The sequence below is a fragment of the Malaclemys terrapin genome, chromosome 10 (genome assembly GCF_027887155.1).
Source record: "Malaclemys terrapin pileata isolate rMalTer1 chromosome 10, rMalTer1.hap1, whole genome shotgun sequence".
Taxonomy (NCBI): domain Eukaryota; kingdom Metazoa; phylum Chordata; order Testudines; family Emydidae; genus Malaclemys; species Malaclemys terrapin.
The window spans coordinates 3,482,631-3,504,763 of NC_071514.1; the positions used below are offsets into that span (position 1 = coordinate 3,482,631).

Sequence of the window (22,133 nt, forward strand, 5' to 3'; positions counted from 1 at the left end):
TCCAAATTTGCTGTCCCTGTGTGTTAAGCAGGAAGTTTCACTTCAGTCTTGGAATCATAGAATATCAGGGTTGGAAGGGACCTTAGGAGGTCATCTAGTCCAACCCCCTGCTCCAAATGCGCAGACAGATTTTTGCCCCAGATCCCTAAATGGCCCCCTCAAGAATTGAACTCTCAACCCTGGGTTTAGCAGGCCAATGCTCAAACCACTGAGCTATCCCTCCCCCCAACAGAAAAAGCCTTGCAGAATAAAATTCAAGGGGCCCCCCCAATTCCTTTTTTGTTGCAATTTCAATTGCAGTAAGTTAAACTTTAGTAGCCTTAACAAAAAGCCACGTTTAACTTTTCTACCTACAGGTAAGGCAGATGTATTTACACAAGACGTATTTAGCAAAAGCGATAGATAACAACGAGACTAGTAACACTCTTGTATAGATTACTGCAAATGCAGACCATCCATTTGCTTTGTTAGTTTATTGTCCAATGATTATCAGTTCAAATTTAGAATGATCACACAGTCTGAGAATTAAATATATTTAGGTTCTGGGGCCCTTTAGTGGAAATAACTGACAGTATCCAGCTTATTTGGGAGGTTGGGGATCAGAGGTCTGAGTGGAAGTCACCTCAAAGATTAAGAGAAGCCCCAACAAGCAAGCTAGGAAGAGGCAGAAAGAGCTTGCTCCACTTTCACCATAGAGGGTCACTGCTTCGAGGATACTGTATCCTGAAAGGGACATTTATCTAACCATTAGGAAGATTGCTAACCAGATAATGGGGTTGTTTTGACTTGCGGGCAATCAAGCAATTACTTTTTCCTCATGTAGGTGATTCATATGCCAATTAAAAGGTAACACCCAAAACCATGTCTTAAGATAAAAAATTTTATTTTACAATTTTATAAAGCAGCTTTACATTAAGCACAAATGTTGATCCATTTAATTTGTATATAAACATAATAGTACCTCTTTCCCTCTGCAAAAAATCATGTCTTGCTGTATATAAAACTAACATGTGCACATTGTGCTTAAACTGCAAAGTCTATACAGCTTTACAAAGGACTACCCTTTAGAAGGGCATCCTGTAAACAATTTATTGCATATTTAACACATGGTGTGTACCCCCCATGTCGAATGTAGAAAAGAATAAAGTACAATTACAAAGTGAGTGAAAATAGCAGCTTTCAGTGAATGTCTCACACAATGGCCAAGAAAAACAGCACTGTCACACTTCTATAGTTGTGCTTGTGTCACTGGTTTGCATATACCCACGTGCACTGTGTTTCTGATGAAATACATATGTACAATAATCCTAGCGAATGGGTTAAATAGACCTTAGCATCGAAGATCTTTTGTCAGTTTAAAAACAGAGGTACAAAAGGGATTATACAGTGAAAACAAATAAATGAAATTACCGGCACTGGTGTCAATTAATGCTCTCCCAGAGCCCACTTCTTTTTTAAAACGAAGAGGAATCCATGCTTTAGGTTCCATAAGCACTCCTGGCTGATTGCTTAATTTACATGCATATGCACTCCAACAACAAAAATGCAATGTGATTGCTTTAAAAATAGAATGGTACAACATCAGTTTCTCAGTTGAAATGACTAACCTATGTTTCTTAACAAATCTATTTGTCTGCTGCCGGATGGACTCCAATGTGAGGTATGAAACATGGAAAGATCAATGCCACTATTTGTTTTTAACACTCTTTTCCTAATCACTAGGAAAAGGCGTTCACAGTTAAGGCACTGATATTTGTCACAGAAGCAGTACCCAAACCTCCTCATTTGATTCTCCAAATCTAAAATGGGTATAATGTTGAGGAAACACACCAGAAAGCTGTCTCTGTCACTCAGATAGCGATCAGCTATTGGAGAAGTAGTTTTTTTTTTTTTTTTCTTTTTTGTAATTTGAGGAAAATCTCCTCTCTGAACACTTTGGTATTGATAAAGATTTTAGGGTTCAAAATAGTTCTGCTGTGACATCTACTTTTTGTTGGAATCAATACGATCATGTTATGTGTTTGCAAAGATCAAAAGAACTACAAACCTGTTTCGTACATTGGTGAGCAAAATAGAAAAGGCTTTTAAAGTCTTACTGTGATCTGCCACATCTCTCCTTTCACTGGTTTGAATTTATTTTGTCCCTAATACAAACATCTCTCCCCACTCAAACTCTCCTTGGTATTTTTTTTAAACCACACATAAAAATTAGGAACGTACAACAGGACCAACAGAAAAAAAAAATCTGTTAACTAGCGGGTGTACTCTACTATGCTGGAATGTGTCTACAACTTAAAAGGTTTGAGATCCATCATCTGTACTGACCAAAATATTAGCAGATATTAGTGATACAGACTACCATAAAAAACACTATTGGTCCAATGACATGAGTTGGTTCGTTTACTCTCTCCGAACTACAAGGAGGCAAAACACATGTTTAGAGCCTACCAAATTCATGGATTATTTTAGTCAATTTGACAGTCATAGGATTTGAAAAACAGTCAATTTCACACTGTCATATGATTACATCTGAAATGTTACAGTGTTCTAGGTGTGGGGTTCCTGACCCAAAAGAGGGCAGCGGGATTGCCACCCTCACTTCTGCGCTGCTGCTGGCTGGATGCCAAGCTCTAAGCCAGCATCCCTGCCACCAGCAGTGCAGAAGCAAAGGTTGCAAGGTCTGGGGAGGTGGGTTAACATATGTCCGGGTTTTCCCCGCAGCCTCTCCACCAGGATTGGGGGCTGACAGCTGGGGCCGCAGCCTCTCTGCCTGGGTCGGGGGGCTGTCACAGCCAGCAGCTGCAGCACTTCCTGCAGGTGGGGGAAGTTCCTGGAGGTGGGTCTGACCCAGGATTGAGAGCGGCCCCTGCAGGGGAAGAGGAAGTCCTGTCCCTCCTCACCCTGGTCTGGGACTAACAGCTGGAGCCCAGCCCATGGTAGGAGGTCCCAGCTGGGGCGCCCTCAGCCCTGCCCTTCCCCTACAATAGCCAGATTTCATGGGGGAGATCAGATTTCACGGTCCACGATGCGTTTTTCATGGCCGTGAATCTGATAGGGCCCTACACATGTTGAAATGAAAGACTGCAATGGCTACTGAAAAGACTTTATAAATATCAAAAGGAAATGTCAGGTTAATTCTGAACAATAATGTATGTCACTGAATGCATGGGTTCGACACATTCAGTTATTGCACAAGTACTCTTCCTCACTTGTCAGAGCAACTGAGAATACAAAAAATTAAGCCAATATTGTGGGTATAACTAAGCGTAGACACCTAGATTGTAATTTTAACATTAAAATGCTTGATCCACTTTTTAAAAAACAGTTTAAAAATTAAATCACCAGAAAAAAATCATATTGATACAGAAACCTCTCAAGTGTGGGTGAAAATACAGTACAAAACATCAGATTCCACAACAAGAGATTCCAACTACGGGGGGGAGGGGGGGGGAATGTTGATTAGCAAGCCTCAAATATGATTGTAAATTCAAATTTAAATGGTATGCTTGCAGTTTTTGTGCAGTCAACTAATCCCACTTTGAGTTGTGCTTACATAACTTAAGAAGCCTGAATGCTGGCTGTGTGTGTTTTCCATTTACACATCTTTAAAGAAACCATATGTTCAACATATTTCTTGATATATAGAATTTAAAACAAATTTTGTGTATTTTCCCCCCCAAGAAAAAAAAACTATTAGAGAAACACTTTTTAAAAGATACACTGTCGACTACCCAGGTTACAAGTAAATACACATTTACTGCATTACATCACATGATCTGTAATTCTGTTTCCAACATATATACAGATAATTCCATTTTAAAAGAGGCCACATACTAACTTTTCAGGCAAGTGCTGGACTTTAGAGACCTGTATGGCTTCTGTAAATTATCTTTTTCCTACAAAAAGGAAAAATAAAAAACTCCCCACCCCACCCCACCCCCAAACTCAGGAGTACAATTTTGTTCAGTGCGAATAATTTCGCTATGGAACACTATGGGCAGGTAAACAAGATAAAGTACCAGCTTTTATTCAGTCCTTTGACTGGACCCCTGCTTCAAATTCCACCTCCCAGACAGAAGTATTCTCATGCTGGAATGCAATTACTTTCTGAAGATCAGTTTTGAGGACCACTTTGAAATAGTCCACAAAAAACTTAGTATGCAACCTTTTAAAATGTACCTTTGTTTAGCTTTAAGGAGTCCAATAATTCCTGTCAACAGCAGATAGCTGAAACGGGGTTTTGGTTGTGAGCTCTAGTTGTGCTTTGCCCTGCCACCTTTAAGGTAGCTCTTCCATCTCTTGACGAATTCTTTGAAAATTGGGGACTCGTCAATCGTGCTTAATAGCTGGAGTTGGTTTATGTGGGTGGTGTGATAGTCCCACCGGGCCAGGTTGGGAGCAGAGCCTAGCATGAAATGACGGAGGTCGTAGATCGTTCCTGAGCCAGTATCATAGAGCGGCAGCATGGCTTTGAGGGACTCCATTCCTCGATCATAGAGAGATTTTGCCTCTTTCCCTAGCTTCTCACCTGCAGTTTCTTTTAAGTCATACAGTCCAATCAGAGAGTACATGAAACCGTTTAAAACAAATGAGCTAGGGGAGGTTGGGTACTCTTCATACCAGTCATGTTTGTTCATAAAGACAGCTTTCACTCCATGCTGCTCTGACGGGAGCTTGTACGGTGCTGTGGCCTGTAAAGCGGAGCTGAGGAATGTGTGGTCTTTTGTTAACAGATAAGCCCTGACTAACGTTGAAATGGCCTGCCCTTGTGCCATGGCAGAGTACCAGCCAGGGTCTAAAGATTTAAACCCTTCCCCTAACTTCCGTGTCACCATAATTGGCCAGCCACCTTTTTCATCCTGGTTCCTCACTAGCCAATCACTTGCAGCAAAAAAAGCCGCCATGTGGGCAGTTGTCGATATAGTGATGTTATCAATGAAGCCTTTTCCCTTTGTGATCAACCGAATCACTTTCTTAGGCATTATTTTTGTCTGCTTCACAGCTTTTGTATTGGAGAGACCAACTCCTTTCCTTAAGTCAGTTACCAGATCTCTAGTGACTGTGCTCCAACTGGTCCTAGGTCCAAGGCCATAGTAAATATCTCGGTCTTTAAAAGCGATCAGCTGAGTGTTCGAGACATAGTGTATGGTGAAGAGCTGGTTCTTCTCAGTTGTTTCTAGAACCACAGATATGCTCCCATTTGTGATGAATTTGAGGTCAAAAGAAATAATAAAATCTCTGGAGTTCCCAAGCTGCAGAGATGCCCCTTCAGTATTTTCTGGAAAAAACACAACACACAAACAAAAGAAAGCGGTTAGGGGTAAAAAATGATCTGCCAGGATGTATATTAATAAAACATTTAAAAGGAAGTTACGCCATGCAATTAGGTTTGCCAGATAAAATCTGAAATAATTCAATGGCACTTGACCTAAAAATCTGCATTTCCATTGTGTGTGTCAGTTCATTATTGCTTATTACTAAATTAAAAACACAGCATCAATTAATGGGTCAAGAATGACTCCCTGTACCATAAGGGAAAATTTCCCTCCTCTAGCCTACGTTAGCGCATTACTGCATTCTGTCTAGGAGAAGTGCCAAGGTATTGGCCAAATTGCTTCTTCAGGATCTATGCTAGCTGATCAACACCCCGGATGCAATGCAGATGCCCAAATGGACTCTTCAGGCAAAGGACAACTGGCATAAGAGGAGACAGAGAGGGAGAGTTGAAAAGAGGTAGATGGGCTGCATCACTGAGAACCTGAAATATGTTTGGTAGTATTAAGCTATCCATAGTAGACAGCAATATGAGCTAACCAAGCAACACAATTCAAAAAATATAAACCCCTCTAGCTACAATAAATCTTATCCTAATCCGGTCTGGCATTCTAGTAACACAGTATGGGCAATTTGTTCCAGCTGGTTATGATTCAAAGAAAGAAAAGCAGAACAAAAAGTCACTTTACATTGCATGTCCTCTTTCAATAAAAATCCGATTGTGTGTGCGCAAATTGGGTGTCTGACACTAATTTGGCATTCCATATTCTGGAACTTGGCACATAAAGCAGTTGACATGATTTGTGCCAACAGATTATTAACTGCCCACTTCTCTTCAATTCCCCAGTCAGAAAATTGTATACAGAGGTGCTGGAACTAGGGTGCCGCACCCCCGGCTTGAAGCGGTTTCCATCGTATACAGGGTTTACACTTTGGTTCAATGACTCTCAGCCCCCCACTGTACAAACTGTTCCAGCGCCCCTGCCTGTGTAGCTAAAATAAAAGGCAAAACACCCCACAGCAGATTCTACGGTCATCAGCTTAGATGTTCACCAAGTTCCACCACAGGGCCCACCAGCTAACTGTGCAAATCTACTGAAGGCAATGGGTGTTGCGCAAGCATAACTGAGGCCCTAATTGGGCCTGCGGGACATCTGTTACTGGCGATGCACCAGAAGGAAAGAACCTAGCTTGATTTACAGAGATTCCATTGAGCTTATTGGAAAAGAACTCTTTCTAGTTGCAAACTGAAAATATTTGAAACTGAAATTGAAAGGAAAAAAGAGCTCCAGCTATGCCATTTTTGGTCACACTTCAGACTAGAGCCACATTAAGCAAAACAGCTTGGAGAACTGAGAAAGCAACAGGTAGTTAGAGATCCATTGGGACTAAAATTAAAATCTATTAGCTGAGGTTTTGCCTGCTTGACAGTTGCAAGAGCAGGGAACTGATCAATTTAGTGGAAAAATGAACACAAAGAAACTTTACATTAATTTATTAACCTCTGCAAGGGCAAAACTCAGTGCTGTCTGGTTTTATTTATTTATTTATTTTTTTAACATATGTCAACCATTAAATAAGGTTCCAAAGCAATACACCATAAGGAAACCCTGTTTCTTCACACATTAGCTTTTAAGTACAAGACCAAATCTCCCCAAAACTGTAGTAGATGATCAAACAGCTAATTAGTTTGTAAGACTGTACAGGTCTTGTAGTTTTGAAAGCACAGAGGTATGATAAACGTTTAAAGACAGTCATTTTCAATTAATGTTTCTAATGGAATAAAATTCTCATGTGTGAAAGGTGATTGTTTCTTTGCTTGTGCTCCTTGATGTGTGAAATACCCCATCAATATTTCTAGGAGCAACAACTGAGTTATGACCCACATTCCCTCAAGAATACAAGGCTTTCCCCATCTACCAAACTAATCCATTATGCTTTGCATCAAGACTATCGTTTCACATGCTACATTGTACAATCTCAGTTCTACCGTATCTCCTTTATGACTGAATTGTATGTGGGTTTTTTTTTAAATAAAGCTTGATTTCCTTTAAGCTCTGAAGTTCAGCATCTGCCTTTGGAGTAAAGAAATAGCCATGTTTTGTTACACTAGTGTTCTTCTTTCTGTGAATGACTAACTCCACCACCACCACCAAAATTCTGTAAAATAAATTAGTTCTTTAAAAAAAAAAAGTTAAAATGTTGACTGTCCCCATCTATCACTACTACTTATTCCTTTTGCTTTCTACCATACAAAACGCTATGGGAAGAAAGGCAAAAGTTAAGACCCAAATAAAAAAGACCAAAAAACTAAAGGTTGCCCATTACTTGTACTGCATTAAGCACCTATAAATCCATTACTTAAGGCCAGCTAAGATGAGTGGATTCGTACTGTGGCCTTCAAGGTCTGGAGATTACTCTGCCATCAATAAAGGATGAGGGGAGAATACATAAAAGATCTTATAACCTTTCCTCTCCTTATATTTATCTACTACAAAGACACAAGAGTGTTCTGACAACTTTTTCCTTAGAGACCCAGGCCTAAGGTGCTGACTAAAATTACTTCATTGTCTTTTTAAGTAATGGACTCATTAATTCTAATGGGTATTGATTAGGAAGAAAAATACATTCAGTCCTTACTAATGAGGCTGTCTTAGTACAAGGGGAAAATGTTGCATAAAATAATGCATTTTGTTGCATCGATGATTTGTTTTGTTAAGTATGAAACAGAATATGACAACTCAAGAGGAAATAAAAGTATATTTTAGAACACTGAGTGGAGAAAGGAGCCGTAAACACATGGTGTCTTAGCAGCTAGATACATACTGACTGGGAAAACTCAGAGGGGCTGGGTAAGAACAAAGGCTCAGAACATTGGCTATAGCCGCCAAGCAAACGGTGCAGCTGGGAAGGTAACCTTTCGCTCCCCATCTAGGCTAGTTGTAGCTGTGTGTCACTTAGAGCAGCCTGAAGGCTATTTGACATTACCTCAGCCACCCATGACCCCCAAGGGACTGACATGTAGCTGGGGCTCACAGAGCCCAGGGAAGCCCTCAGTCTAGCTTTTCCCCAGCCATACTCCCTTACACTGGCAGTAGGAAGCCACTACACCACTGGAGGATCCTCCTATGCTGAGATGACCCTTCAATTATCAGCTACTTTGGAGTTTCAGGGTCGGATTCTACCAGCAATGGCGCATAAAGCAATTGTGCTAGACCTCTTAGGATCTGGGCCAAGGTAAGAATACCAGAACACCTTCGGCCAGATTCCAGGGCCATCCGGTGCACGGAAACTCATGCACAATGAACAGAGGGTAGGTTACAGAATTAGACGTTCTTGATTTCCTCCATTAAACAGTAGTACATCTTTCAGTTCAGGAGGGTTTTGAACATGTTGGTTATTTTAATGTACAAGATATGCTAAACCCACCTTATGGATTAACCCTTGCTGCATGAATCTGCAGTACTGTTACAGAGCAATAGAATATTTAAAAAACCTGAAGCCACATGTAGTCCAACTTCCCCTCTTTCCTTAGGCTTAGGAAGGCCTGAATTGACTGACTAAATATCGTAAAACTTGTATGCCAAGTTTCAGCACAACACAAGCATTTACATTCTAATGAAAAATCTTTGGATACAGGGATTGATAATGGAAACACTGATGGGAGCCCCCTATCTGTAATTCGTTAGCACTAAGACTGCAAATTTATTTTACTCCCATTTCCTATTCTACAGACTGGTTCCAAGGTTATTTGCTTCCTCCTATTCCTGTGATAGGATTTCATCTGGAGCTTTTCTGTTCTTTATCTGTGTGGTAAAATCTCATCTATAATACAGCTTCTGTTCACTTTAGAGTTAGTTACAAAGTTGAGAGAGAATATAGAAGGAAAATAAAAGAGACAGACAAAGGAGAAGACAGGTTTTCAGGTGAGATTTCAAAGATGAAAAGTCAACAAGGTTATAGACATATGTATTTAATAAAGGACTCCCATGGTAACATCTGCAGAAAATTAACACAAATGGCTTATCTGTGATGTAGTTACAACAACACACCTGGAGCGACAAACTGTTTAACATTAGTGAACCTGGATTTATCAGGTACTGTTAAAACAGAACAGCCTTTTGGTACAGTCCAATCAACAGGTCTGCTGCTTTTGTCCTTGTCTTCAGCTGTTTCATACACCTCTATGTGAGGTGGTTTCTCAGTCAGATTTTTACTATAATGACTTAGCCCATATTGTGCAATCTGGATTGGGTAGAAATAGCCTTGAGGTCCCCACTGTGTGGATAATGGCACACCTGTAATATAGGAAAAACATGAATAATTGTTAGAATATTTAAAATACAGTTTAGAATTCTGTCTCCCTTCTCTCCCCCACAGTTTTACATAAATAAATGCCATTTACCAGAAGTAACTTTCACCATTAGTTCTCAGGCACAAAGAAACCCTGTTCAAAAAAGGTGAATTATTCTCCTCCCTTTTACCAAGGTCTGCAAATACTAAAAACTGATATCAAAACCGACCAGATGCAGAAGGCAAAGTGAAGTTCTCACCACGTTCTACCATACCTGGGCATTTACTTGCTTATTGCAATACCATACTTTAATACATAAACATTTTTATGGATTTTTCCTTCCACTCTGGAGACCATTAAATCCCTCTAATACCACATAAATCTTTGCAAATTAAATGTAAAACAACATTAGTAGAATTTTACTAGCATTGTTTCATGGTGAACCTGCAATTTTACTCAATACTTGCAAATCTAAACTATTACAGCTCCCGAACTATAAGGCTATTACAAATACATCTTGAAATAATGTCTGTGTAATCAGAGATTTCCCCCACCCTGCTCTTTACAGAATTTACACATACTTTCTGGTCTAAACTTCTCTCCTTCAGGTTTAGCTCAACATATAAATAAAAGACATGGCAACCTAAACCTTTGTCCCTTAAGTTAGGGTTTCTCTGCAAAGGCTTCCTTATCCCAGACCCTAGTTGCCTCTGAGGAGAAAGCCACTTCCTCCCCTTATATTCAAAGTGGAATTAAAAAGTCACATCTACCAAAATCAGTCAATAAAAATTAACTGGCACATCTGTGCAGAGCTCCTACATCTGCTAACAGTTGGGCCCCCAGAGACCTGCTACAACCTGGTAATTTGTATAACTGAAGCTCAATGCGTAATGTAATGCTCTTGAAACCTCATTCATCAATACATTTTCTAACATTCTCTCATGACCAAACCTCCATGATGTGCTTAAAAAGAGCTCCCCCCCTTGTAGTCAGCTTCCTTCTGTCCAACTTACTCATTAATGTCCATTCAGTAAGGACCACCCCCATTATCATAGCCATAACTGATAACAGACAACATATCACATCACTGACTGACCAGGGGAAGCAAGTGGAGCCTTAGTATATGGAAAGAGGCTTTAATTTATATGCCAATATCTGGATAAATGGTAATATGAAAAGAAATGCACACAGAGCATGAAGCACGGATAAAAATTTTTCAAAACCTGCTGGAGTTTAACAAACATGATTTACTGGTCTTCCAACTTAGTCTCAAAGCTGAATCTTAAAATGGAAAGTGTCTTGAATCCCCTGCAGGAAACAAAGGATCCCAGCCCTTCAAACCTTTGAATGGCACAAAGTGAAGAAAATTAAAAAGTGAAAATAAATACGGTGGCATTTGCACCATTTTTGTCCCTTGGAAATGTCCAGCTTGGAAGCTAGCAATCCCTGGAACCTGGTGTAATGAAAAGATTAAATTAAATTAAAGATGATACATGTTACGAATAATAAGTGTTCCTGAAAGTAACTTGATGGACTACTTCTGCCTGAAGAGTAAAAGCATCAAGGGAAATATTTAAGTACTATGTATTATCTCAACTGCTGGAAGCTAGCTCACTTATTAATACTGAGTGTTCTCAGTTAAGGGTGCATGTATTGGGATCATAAGATGAAATCTGCTATAAAAGCTTTACTTGTAGTTGTTAATTTAAGAAGAGGACATGATTAAATTTTCCAGGTCACAGGACACAAGGCAACATATTACCTTGTACAAAAGAGACAAGGTAAAATATAACACGAGCTCTTCTGGTGACAATATAAGAACTACTCGATATAGACTCCCATCTCACATCGTTCTATTAGTTTGCCTTTGAAACCTAAAACCTTTTCAAACGGTTTTACTTTGATATCCATCCTCTCCCCCACAAACAGTCATTATTTCTCCTTGGAAACCTGTCTGCCAGATGCTAGCAAGTCTATTTCCCTAACTACATTAGGGATCTTGGCACCGCATTGCAAGACAACAGCTCTAAATGGCATAATGCAGAAAGCCAAATTTATAGGTAAATGACACTTGACACGTTGATTAAATTCATTCATAGAAATGTGTGGTTGAAATATACAGCAGCTAGACATATTCCAGATCGGCGTGGAGCCTACATATTTTGCAAGTTGAGATGCTGCAGGACTTGTCCTGCCTGGTTTTATATTGCGGTTCACTTTGCTTTTCAGCCTAAAAGTCAGCAGTACTGCAAAGTGACCAACTGCAGTGATCTTCCAGATACAGTCTACATTTAACATCCAAGACTGATAGCACATTGAGCACCACGTATGCGCAAAGAGGGGAATTTTTAATGAAACAGACTATCGATTAGAAAGTCTGATGTCGATAACCAGACTTTCTAAATGATATTCTACATCAGACTTTCTAATCAATAGTGTGTTTCATTAAAAATTCCCCTCTTTGCGCATGTGCGCTGCTTACTGGGTCTCTAATTTATTTGTAATTTTGGGAGAGTCACAAGACTCAGCAACATGCACTCTCCCTTTCCCCTCCAATCAGAGACGAATTATAGTCAGGCATCTTAGGGCTGGTCTATGCTCAGAACTTACATCGGCAGAGCTACGTCTCTCAGGGGTGCGCTATGCCATGGAGCTATGCCAGCCTAACCCTAGTGTAGACAGTGTGTGGTGGACGGAAGACTTCTTCCATTGACCTAGCCACCACCTCTTGAGGAGGTGGATTACCTATGCCAATGGGAGAACCTCTCTTGTCAGCATAGATGGTGTCTACACTGAAGCACCACAGCAGTACTGCTGCAACACAACAGCTGTGCCACAGCAATGTTTGAAATATACAGACAAGCCCCTAGGGGGGAAAAAAGTCTACATTCAGAGCTAGGCCACCTTGCAACCCAACTGAATTGGCATTAGTAGAATTAATAAAACACCTTTCTTGTAGGGCACAAGAACAGCTCCAGATGTCCCCCCTCTCTTTCCATCTCATTCCAAAGCAAGGTGGCAGTTTAAAAGACAGGAGGAGAGTACCACTGCATTGTGAGATATTAGAGCTAAGATGTCACCTGGCAAACGTCCAACATTAAGATAAGATGATTTTTTTTAAAAGCAGCTACAGTGAATCCAAAATGGCAGTTATGGGACACCGGAAAAGAACACTAATTTAAAGAATTGAATTCAATAGTCTTGAAGTGATATTTTAACACCATCTCCACTAAAAATAATAGTTTTTAGAAATGTGTTTTGATAGGGCATCTTATATTTTTTTCAAAATATATGCCAGAGACTAAAATAATTTAATATATTGACTGAAAAGATATAATAGTATTTGCTTGGCTGATACCTAAATTAGTAGGAATGTGATAATATAACCTGGAAGGATCATAGTACATGGTATCACGATTAATTCAGACATGGTTCATTCACTCCTGTGCATCTTTTAAAACAAACCAATCTACTGACGTGCAGGGGTTTAGAAATGACCCTACCCTGGAAGTTAGAGCTGATACTAGCATACAGTGAAACATCACAAATGACATTACAAATTACTGAGTTTTCCAACTAGTAAGTTAATTATCGTTAGGAAAAGCTCAGGAATACAACACCACATTATGCACTTTGTTCATTTATTTCACAAGTGCAGTTTAGTTTTAGTTATTTATAGTATGTGACAGTATGCCAGTAAGTTTGCTATAGTACGTTTTGTAAAATTAATTCTTAGTTAGGAGATCTCACTGGAGTTTTCTGCTATTAAATCTTTCCTATGAAATGGAATGAGAGCTGTTTGTGTACGAATTATCGATTGAGTGGCTCAGCAAATTAGAAAAGTTCTACTGTACTGTAATTTTATTCAGAGTCTTACGAGATAATGCTTTAATGGCTTAAATGCCTTCCCATTCAACTCACACCATTCTTCAAAATCTCTCCTGTAATTACACAGAAAAGCATGAACTCTCATAGTACACACTTGAAAAAATACTCTTCTCCGGCCTTCAGAAATCGCAGTGACTCTGTTACCTTGTTGCATACAACCTGTGCTGGGCCAACCTAGATCTGGAAGAATCTAATTCTGCACTGTTTTCTGCTTGTACACATTTCTTGTTTTGCTCTAAAAATGTTCCAAAGCAGAAGCTTACATTATTGTGCTAGCTCAGACATTTATAAACCCAAACACATAAAATTCATAATCTTGTTAAATACAACATAAAAAAGAAAATACAATAGACGGTTTAGCCATCGGGTATTGTATGGTCTGCAGAGCTCTGCTGTATGGTTTGTCATCTCTCTCCATGGGTGCTAGTAAAGCATAAGAGTACTTTCTAGCACTGCAGGTGTCTGCTGTAAACCAAGATTAGAGATGTCAGGACGACACTAGAGGAATAGTAAGGGACAGACTAGAATAAACTTGGATGTCACTCATGACTCACATCCCCATTCTTTCTTAGGGAGGCTGAGAAAATGAAAACAAACATCTTGAATATCAAATTAGGAGAGCCAATTTTCAGATGCATTTCATTCAGTTGTAAAATACATTCCCCACCTACCTTCAACACCACTTATGCACTTCACTCTATCTCGAACTTCTACATTGTAGCCCTCAAAGGACATGAAGACTCCATCGGGGTGGTAAGGTGCTCTCTGTGCATATACTTTGGAGTAGCTATGAGAGAACTCAAATCTGTCATAGCCATCATACTGAGCAATTTTCCCATAAACCTCAAAGTATTTCTCCACCCAACTGAAGGGCAGAAAGACCTCGTTGCCCTCTCTCCTCCCTTTAATTGTATGCTCATCATTGATCAGACAGTCAATTTCTTCATATTTAAGTCCCAAAATTTTGTTTCCATTGCTATTGAACCCTCCAACAACAGGGGGTGCTTTCTGTTGCTCTTGGGGGGACGCCTCCTCGCTCTGCTGCTTGGCTAGGTTGTTTACATAGTTGTTACTTTCAGATGCAGCTGTTCGTTTTTCCAATCCGTCTACTCGGAAGCCATTGTTCAGGTTTCGGGGAAACTGAGTAGTTTTATCACTGGAGCATCTATTCCACAGCAGGACTGTGACCAGAGTGAAGAGCGCGCAGATGATGATCAAAGTCTTATAGTTGACCCGAGCTGCCAAGCAACGCATATTCACACCATACCTACAAAATAAAAGGAGATGTTCTCAAGTATAAATGTGAAGCAGATTAAAACAGGGGAATGGACGGTTTTTGCTTTTGCTTCAGTCAACAGCGATAGAGCTGGTGACAGGGCAGTGCACCAACATGTGGGGGAGAGAGGGGGGAAAGGTGTCAGTTTGGATTCAACCTCACCCTGGCTCCGGTGGGAGGGGGTACAGGGGAGGTGGGCAGTAACACCTTCCGTGATTCGCTAGCAAGCTCTCTGTCCGACACATGGATTCTTTAACAATAGTATCCGGAGGGAGATGCGTGAAGCGCTCAAACAGAGGGAAGCGTGACCGAGGGCTTTCATGCAGCGGGGTTGTGCGCAGACATGACTGAATTAGGAGCAGCATATAGTGGGGTATCCCCCAGGATCCCTCTCGGTCACCTCCATCCCAACAAACCGATTGGTAGCTCACATCACCAACTTTGGACTATAACAGAAAGGCATTTATCAACACAAATTTGTTGTGCAGCATGAGCAGGACACACCACAACTGGCAGTAAGCTTTAGAGCCACAGTATATTTTTTCAAGTAAAAAGTCATAAATCTAGCAACGAAATGGTCAGCAGCAGGCAATTAGAGCTGCAAAAGCGCACTAATCACAGTAATCCACTCCGCAGCGCACACAGACAAGTCAAACAAAGTACACCGCTACCCAGTGAGACATGATGAATCATTTCTGCTCCAACTCCAGAAAGAAGAGGGAGTCGGAGCGGAAAGCTCAGACAGGTAATAGAACAGTAATTGGTTAAACGCTAATGATGCACATAATACTACCTATAAATCATAAATTTCTGACAAATGAAAAGACTGAGCTCTAAACTTGGATGTGCTTTGCTTTTGTTGAACTGAGATGCCACTGAAAGATGTTCTTAATTGGTGTTTTTAAAGAACTCTTTGTGGTTTGGAGTTCTGTGACAGGCTGGCACACCTGTTGGCTTATGTGTATTTGGAGAAGAGTGAGTAAAATGTTTATCTAAAGTCATTGCTGATCATTTTAAACTGCCTCATTTCAAAGATTAAATCTCAATCATTGCTTTCTTCAAACAGAGACGCTTTTGAGATGTTAGCAGCTAATGCTTAAAAAAAAAGTACTTTAAGTGTTTAGACCAATAAAAAAAGCGAGCGGATTTAAAAGAACTGGAAATATACAACATTTGCGCCGTGTGGACCTTGACATTCAAACCTAGATCAATTTTTTAAGTTTCAACTCTTCAAATACACTTTTTAAAGTCACAGTTTATTACTGGAGCAGGCAGGCAACTGGACTAGATAGTGCTAACTACAGCCAGATCTCAGGCTGGGAAAGAAGCCAGGGAATTAGAGGCCTCTCTAAAGTAGGAACAGAAATGGGAAAATGGGAGAACATCCCAGGGGGCTACAAACTCCCAACAGAAGTGTTTTTGGGACAGATTTCTTGCACAAAGTTTCCACAGGGTTAATAACATAAAAAATGAGCTGGAAAGGCTTCTCTCATAGCAGAGGTCCCACTCCCCCTTACCAGTTTTCTTGCCAAAAATTCCCCCTGCCTCCCCTTCCCCACCCTACATTATAGTAGGTGAAAGATCATGGTGAAAGAACACATCAAAAGACCTAAGACTGGGAAATATAGGAATAATGATAATAAATTTAAATTATAAAGCATACTGGCATAAAAAGCTAGTTTTACTCAAGGATGAAGCAAAAAACCTGACACCACAAGGAAAACGGGAGCATTTTTAAAAAAAAACAACCCACTGAATTACACAATGTGTTGCAGACTACTATGTTTTCAATTTTTGATACCTGGATTTCTCTTGACCAAGGAGCTTAATCAACAGCTTAATTCACATATATCCTTCAGGCCAACATCTTCTCCCTTTGAAATGTCTCCTGAGTTGATGGCAAAGAGTGCCCAAAGGTTAAACATGTAAGTACCTGATCCGATTTGTGAAGCACAGAGCTGAGTTTTTATTTAGCACTGTGCTGCAGGAGCGGCCCGTCTTGCCAAGACGCTTAGAAGAAATGCTTTTATAAAAATCTTAGGGCTACTCTCACACATAGAATTCAGTATGGAGGTGAGACATCACTACATAACTGAGAAGCAGTCAGAAGCGATGGGGCAGAGGTGAGGACTAAGAAAGAAACAGCAGATCTGATCTGGGCCATTACACAAACCACCCATGCTAATAAATAATTATTATAATACAGGCTGAAGTACTACAGATTAAGACCAGGAAGTCAGGTCAAGAACAGTTACCACTGCAAACATCTCATTGTATGCAACCATCTGTAACAGACTTTTCCCCCTTAGCTGATTGGTGTACTAAAGAAGTATCCACTCCCACCCACAGATCAGCATTAAGAAGGTATCAGGATGACAACATAAGATTTCTTGTATCTGGTGGCACAAACAAAGTAATGGTTTAATTGCAATTGAGGAATATGAAAAACGGCTTGTGGGTTCTTAAGTTTATTTCTGAATTCAGAAAATGTTTGGCCCACAACATTTTAATAAATGCCATAACTGTACAAAGTTGTAGCACTATGTACTGCCTTTGGGCAACTACAGAAGGAACCAAAAGGAATACCCAGCGAAATAAGTATAGGAGTACTTGTGGCACCTTAGAGACTAACAAATTTATTAGAGCGTAAGCTTTTGTGGGCTACAACCCACTTCTTAAAGCTTATGCTCTAATAAATTTGTTAGTCTCTAAGGTGCCACAAGTACTCCTGTTCTTTTTGAGGATACAGACTAACACAGCTGCTACTCTGAAACCCGAAATAAGTATGTTAGCTCTTAATATTCTTTGAAGCACAATTGAATAGACAGAGCTGGTGGTTACATTTCACATTTAAAATAGTGGTCACACACATACCCCGCTAAGGAATATTCACACAACTCTCTGAATCGACCTCAGATGACTAAATGAAATGTTGCAACAATGGCTGTAGTTTCTGCAGACAGACAAATATGCACGAATGATATGAACAACAAGGAAGGTTCTTACCTTCAGGTTGCCTTTTTTTTTTAAATAGAAAATGAATCACCTCACTAATTTTATACTTCCATATTGTAAGCACCATCTGGCCATCTGAAACTGGACTTTAAATGATAAGTGGCCTCTTTTCCTGAAAGCCTAGTTTACTACAAGCTTTTAGAGAATATAAATTTGTATATAATTGTATTTTTATGGAAATGCTAACATAAGAATAAATCTAATTTTCTGCATCAGCAGATAATTTTTAGTGATGATGCTTTCAGGATGACCTCAACAAGTACACTTTGCTTCTTTTATACAGAGAGATAATTCACTTTTAAATGGAGAACAGTATTTCCTATACTTCACCCCTAGCCATAAAGCACACTTTACATTTAGTTAAGCCATCTGTATTATGGGGGGGAAGGGGGAGAACAGCTCAATACATTTTTACGTGCTTATTACTGCATATTTAAAACAGACTATTAGATGTCGTTTTATGGCAGTGAATAGGCCCAGCTGTCCCCCAGTTATAGAATATCTTTGTTTTAATCTGTGTGTGTCCAGTGCATTGGGAGGCAGCACGTCTGCTGGTTAGAGCAGAGGACTTGGACTAAGCACAGCAAATTTCTGCTCAACCTTTCCCACCAACTTGAGACGCGATCCTGGGCGCCTGGATCCTCAGAGCCTCACTCTGCTTAATGGAGAGGATTCCTACTATTGTGACAGCACTGAGATCCTCCGGTGAAAAACAGAAGCGCGAAGTATTAAATTAAACCCAACATTTTTGTAAGATGACCAACAGCAAGCTGCAAGTAAACTCTGGGATGGGAGCAGACAAAAGCCAACCACCAAACTTCAGAATACCTATCATTAAGAAGGAAATCGTCTTCAGCCTGCTCTCTGGTTAGAATTCTCTGGGTATGCCAGAATTAGTGTCATGAGCAAGACCTGTCATCCTATACCACCAATACTCTGAGTTGTTGCCTATGCAATATGGCCTCCCTTGACTTGGGTCACACAGATTGACGCCTACCATTCTTCTAAAATGACAGCTCAGATTGGCAGCAATGGCATGGCTAACCATCTTCTTCTAGGTACCACTGGGAGAGGAGGAGACCCAAGTTGCATTTGGCTCACAAGTGGAAGAGAACGGTGTTCGCAGTCCAGGATTGTGAGCATATTTGATCACAGTGACAACTGTTCACCTCCATTTAGAAGCCTATTAGTGGAGGATTAGGCACTGCTACAGTTTGGGGTTAAAGAGCCCAGGAAGCTTTGTGGGAAAGGCTGCCTGGTGCCAGTATATTTTAACTAGAACGATTCAGAAAGAAAAAAGTGAAACATTTTGGAAGAACCATCATATTAGATTTCATCGTGCAATGAAGAGGGCCTGATCCAAAGCCCATTGAAACAAATGGAAGTCTCCAATATCATCAGTGGGCTTTGCAACACATTGCAAGGAGAAAAGCATTCCTGATGCACTCAAGACGGGAAAATGATGGAACATTAATGTTGGAATTAAGCATTTTTTGTTTTGCTCTAGCCCAAGTTTAATACTACAAAAATATTTGTAATTAGCCCCCCCAAACACCATGTTAAATAGGACTCCAAAATGGTATTTAAAAACACATGCAACCTTTATGAACATTAGCTGAAGACACCACAAAACCAGAGGTATCCAGCACTCACGTTAAGAAACAGATCAATTATCTGCAACCAACAAGTCCCTTTCCTCCCTTGCTTTTCGCGGTTCTGAATGCGCTTCTCTATTATGAAAAATATTTAACATGTAAAGGTAACTGTTTTTGAACTACTCCTCAGCTCCTCCCCTAAAGTCACAAGTCCAGTTTATGACAATTTCACAGCAACCACCTGTGAAACCACAGATAGGATTTTGGGTACAGAACAAGCAAAAGGCGGAGAAATGTAGTTGTCAGACAAATGCCCATAGTTACCAAGAACAAAAACACAAACATTCTCTGAACTTGCATAGACATCTACACTTTGAGACATTCCTTAAATCTTTAAAGCAAGCGTACACACTAGATGTAAATGGATGCACCAATAACTGTACAAATCTCAATAATGTAAAGCAGACCTACAAAGGATTGTTTTAAATTGAAATTGTGCCTTTTGTTCTTCATTATGCTATATAAAGGAATACATTTTATTTCAGGATTTTTTTAAAAATTAAGGTAGCAGATATGGGAGGGTCTGCTCTCTCTCTACACTTACCTCCGGGTCCGGCGCGAGGTCTAGACGCGATAAATCGATCCCGGAAGTGCTCGCCGTCGACGCCGGTACTCCAGCTCGGCGAGAGGAGTACGCGGCATCGACGGGGGAGCCTGCCTGCCACGTCTGGACCTGCGGTAAGTTCAAACTAAGGTACTTCGAATTCAGCTATGTTATTGCATATCTTAGTTCGAAATGGGGGGTTAGTGTTGACCAGACCTCTGTATATCAGGGGTATTATGTCTGGTCTTCCTGGATTTTGCTGGAGTATACTAGGAGAATCTCTGGATGTGTACTGAGAGTTCTCACACCATAATTGAAGGTATAGATTAGATTGTCTTTCATAAAGATTCAGCATCTCTTTCTCCAAAGTTTCCATTAGTATTAGAGTTCTAGGTATTAGCAAAATGCAAGCATTTCTAAACAGCCTGACAAACGCCCAACTGCTCAGCTGTTAAAAGTCGTTACTACCTGTGATTATTGAGACCTACAACTAATCTATGCACCCATCTGTTTGATGTTATTGTGACCAATTCCCCCTCTCATTTGTCTTCGGATTAACCAGTACAATGGGGACTCTGATCCCCAACTTGAAGTCCTTAGGTGTTATCACAAGAGGAACAAAGTTACCTTTAAAGAATAAGTTTCTAAAAATATAGTGAATCCAAATTACCTTTGAAAGTTCAGTATATTCTTGTTGAAGCAAAAATTACTTCACAGAACCCTAATTAATATGCAAGACAATATGCAATATATTATTGAGAAAATAACTAGTCAATTTCAAACACGTTAATGGATATAACTTAGAACAACTTATTTTGACCACACAAATGAAGTGTCAATATTCTTTGTTTTGAATACAAAGAATAAAAAACTAGGCTAAAGAAAAACTAAAACTTCAACTATTCCTGCTACTACTGTTATATTAATTAAGTCTGCAAGCAAAGAAGTCTTGGTACTCTGTGCTATGAATTATAAATGAGGAGTCACTTTATACCTTGGGCTGAGAATGCCAGAATTTAATGCAGTGTTATTGTAAGCGTGTTGGTCCCTGGAACTAGAGAGACAAGGTGGGTGAGGTAATATCTTATTCTTTAAGAGCTCCGTGTAAGCTTGAAAGCTTGTCTTTCACCAATAGAAGTTGGTCCAATAAGAGACATTACCTCACCCACCTTGTCTCTAATATCCTGGGATGAGCATGGCTACAACACTGCAAACAACTAATATGCAAGGACACCTTGCCCTGGAATCACCTAAAGGTAAGCAGCTCATGGGTCCAGGCTGCTGTCAGGTCTCCCTGCACACTGGACACAAAAGACCTATTTATAAAGAGATCATGGCAAAGGAGGATGTAAACTGTTTCACAGCCTCTAACCATCAACTCCTCTGACTTTATCTACAGCGGTAACCCAATCCAAAGCAAGCTTGGTGGATGAGAAGCGCTCCAGCAGGAATCCTACACATATAACAGTTTGTTTTGCAGATGCTCCTTTGTTCAAGCCTCTTCATCTCATTACCTACAGATTAACATACAGGAACTAACAGACATGTTTACTGGCTAAATCTTTTCTTGACTAGGTTACCCCCAGGCCAGACCGGCACACCCCAGAACAGCAAACAGGCAACAATCAGAAGCAGCTAAACATGTGCGCCTCCAGTAAGTCTAGCTATCTGCTCTTCAAATCAGTTGAGAAACTGCAGGACTAAACTTATTTCTAGATCAACCTTTGCAGAGCAATTTATTGACTAGAGATCAAACGGACAGGTTAGCATCTCAACTAGGGAACAGTAGCAGAAGAAAGCAGGCAAGATCTTTTCTGAACTGGACGACACTAGTACAGATGGATTGGACTGGAGCAGCAATAACTAAACATTAACTAAACATTACCAAAGGAAGGGAAAGAAAACGAGAAAGCAGAATAAGCAGGAATAGATGTTTCCTGGAGAAAGGATGCACACAAAGAAAGGGAAAGCTCAAAACCAACTCCGCAAGCTGTGGACAGTAGTCTTCTGGGTTAGCGAGGCACCTAGGACAGGGCCCCAAAAGAGAACATTTTGCTGCAGAATGTGTATAGGGAAGGGCAGGTGCCTGCCTTATACAGCTCCACTTGTGTGTGTGCGCAGCCGTGTCCCAGCCAAACAAGTGAGATTTGTATTCCAAATGTATTGATCCTAGCAAGCGAAAAAGCA

General features: G+C 40.2%; 1 protein-coding gene across 10 annotated transcripts in view; it reads right to left on the reverse strand.

Annotated features, from left to right (window-relative positions):
* Positions 1 to 3,945: 3,945 nt before the first annotated feature.
* GLCE (glucuronic acid epimerase) overlaps positions 3,946 to 22,133 on the reverse strand; it is a 97,036-nt gene continuing 78,848 nt past the window's right edge. For all 10 annotated transcript variants that reach the window (XM_054041938.1, XM_054041935.1, XM_054041939.1 and 7 more), the window contains 3 exons: positions 14,128 to 14,723; positions 9,327 to 9,572; positions 3,946 to 5,278 (listed from right to left, as the gene is read on the reverse strand). In XM_054041938.1, the coding sequence (XP_053897913.1) occupies positions 4,254 to 5,278; positions 9,327 to 9,572; positions 14,128 to 14,710 (1,854 nt within the window). In that variant the 5' untranslated portion in view covers positions 14,711 to 14,723 and the 3' untranslated portion in view covers positions 3,946 to 4,253. The remainder of the gene's footprint in view (positions 5,279 to 9,326; positions 9,573 to 14,127; positions 14,724 to 22,133) is intronic.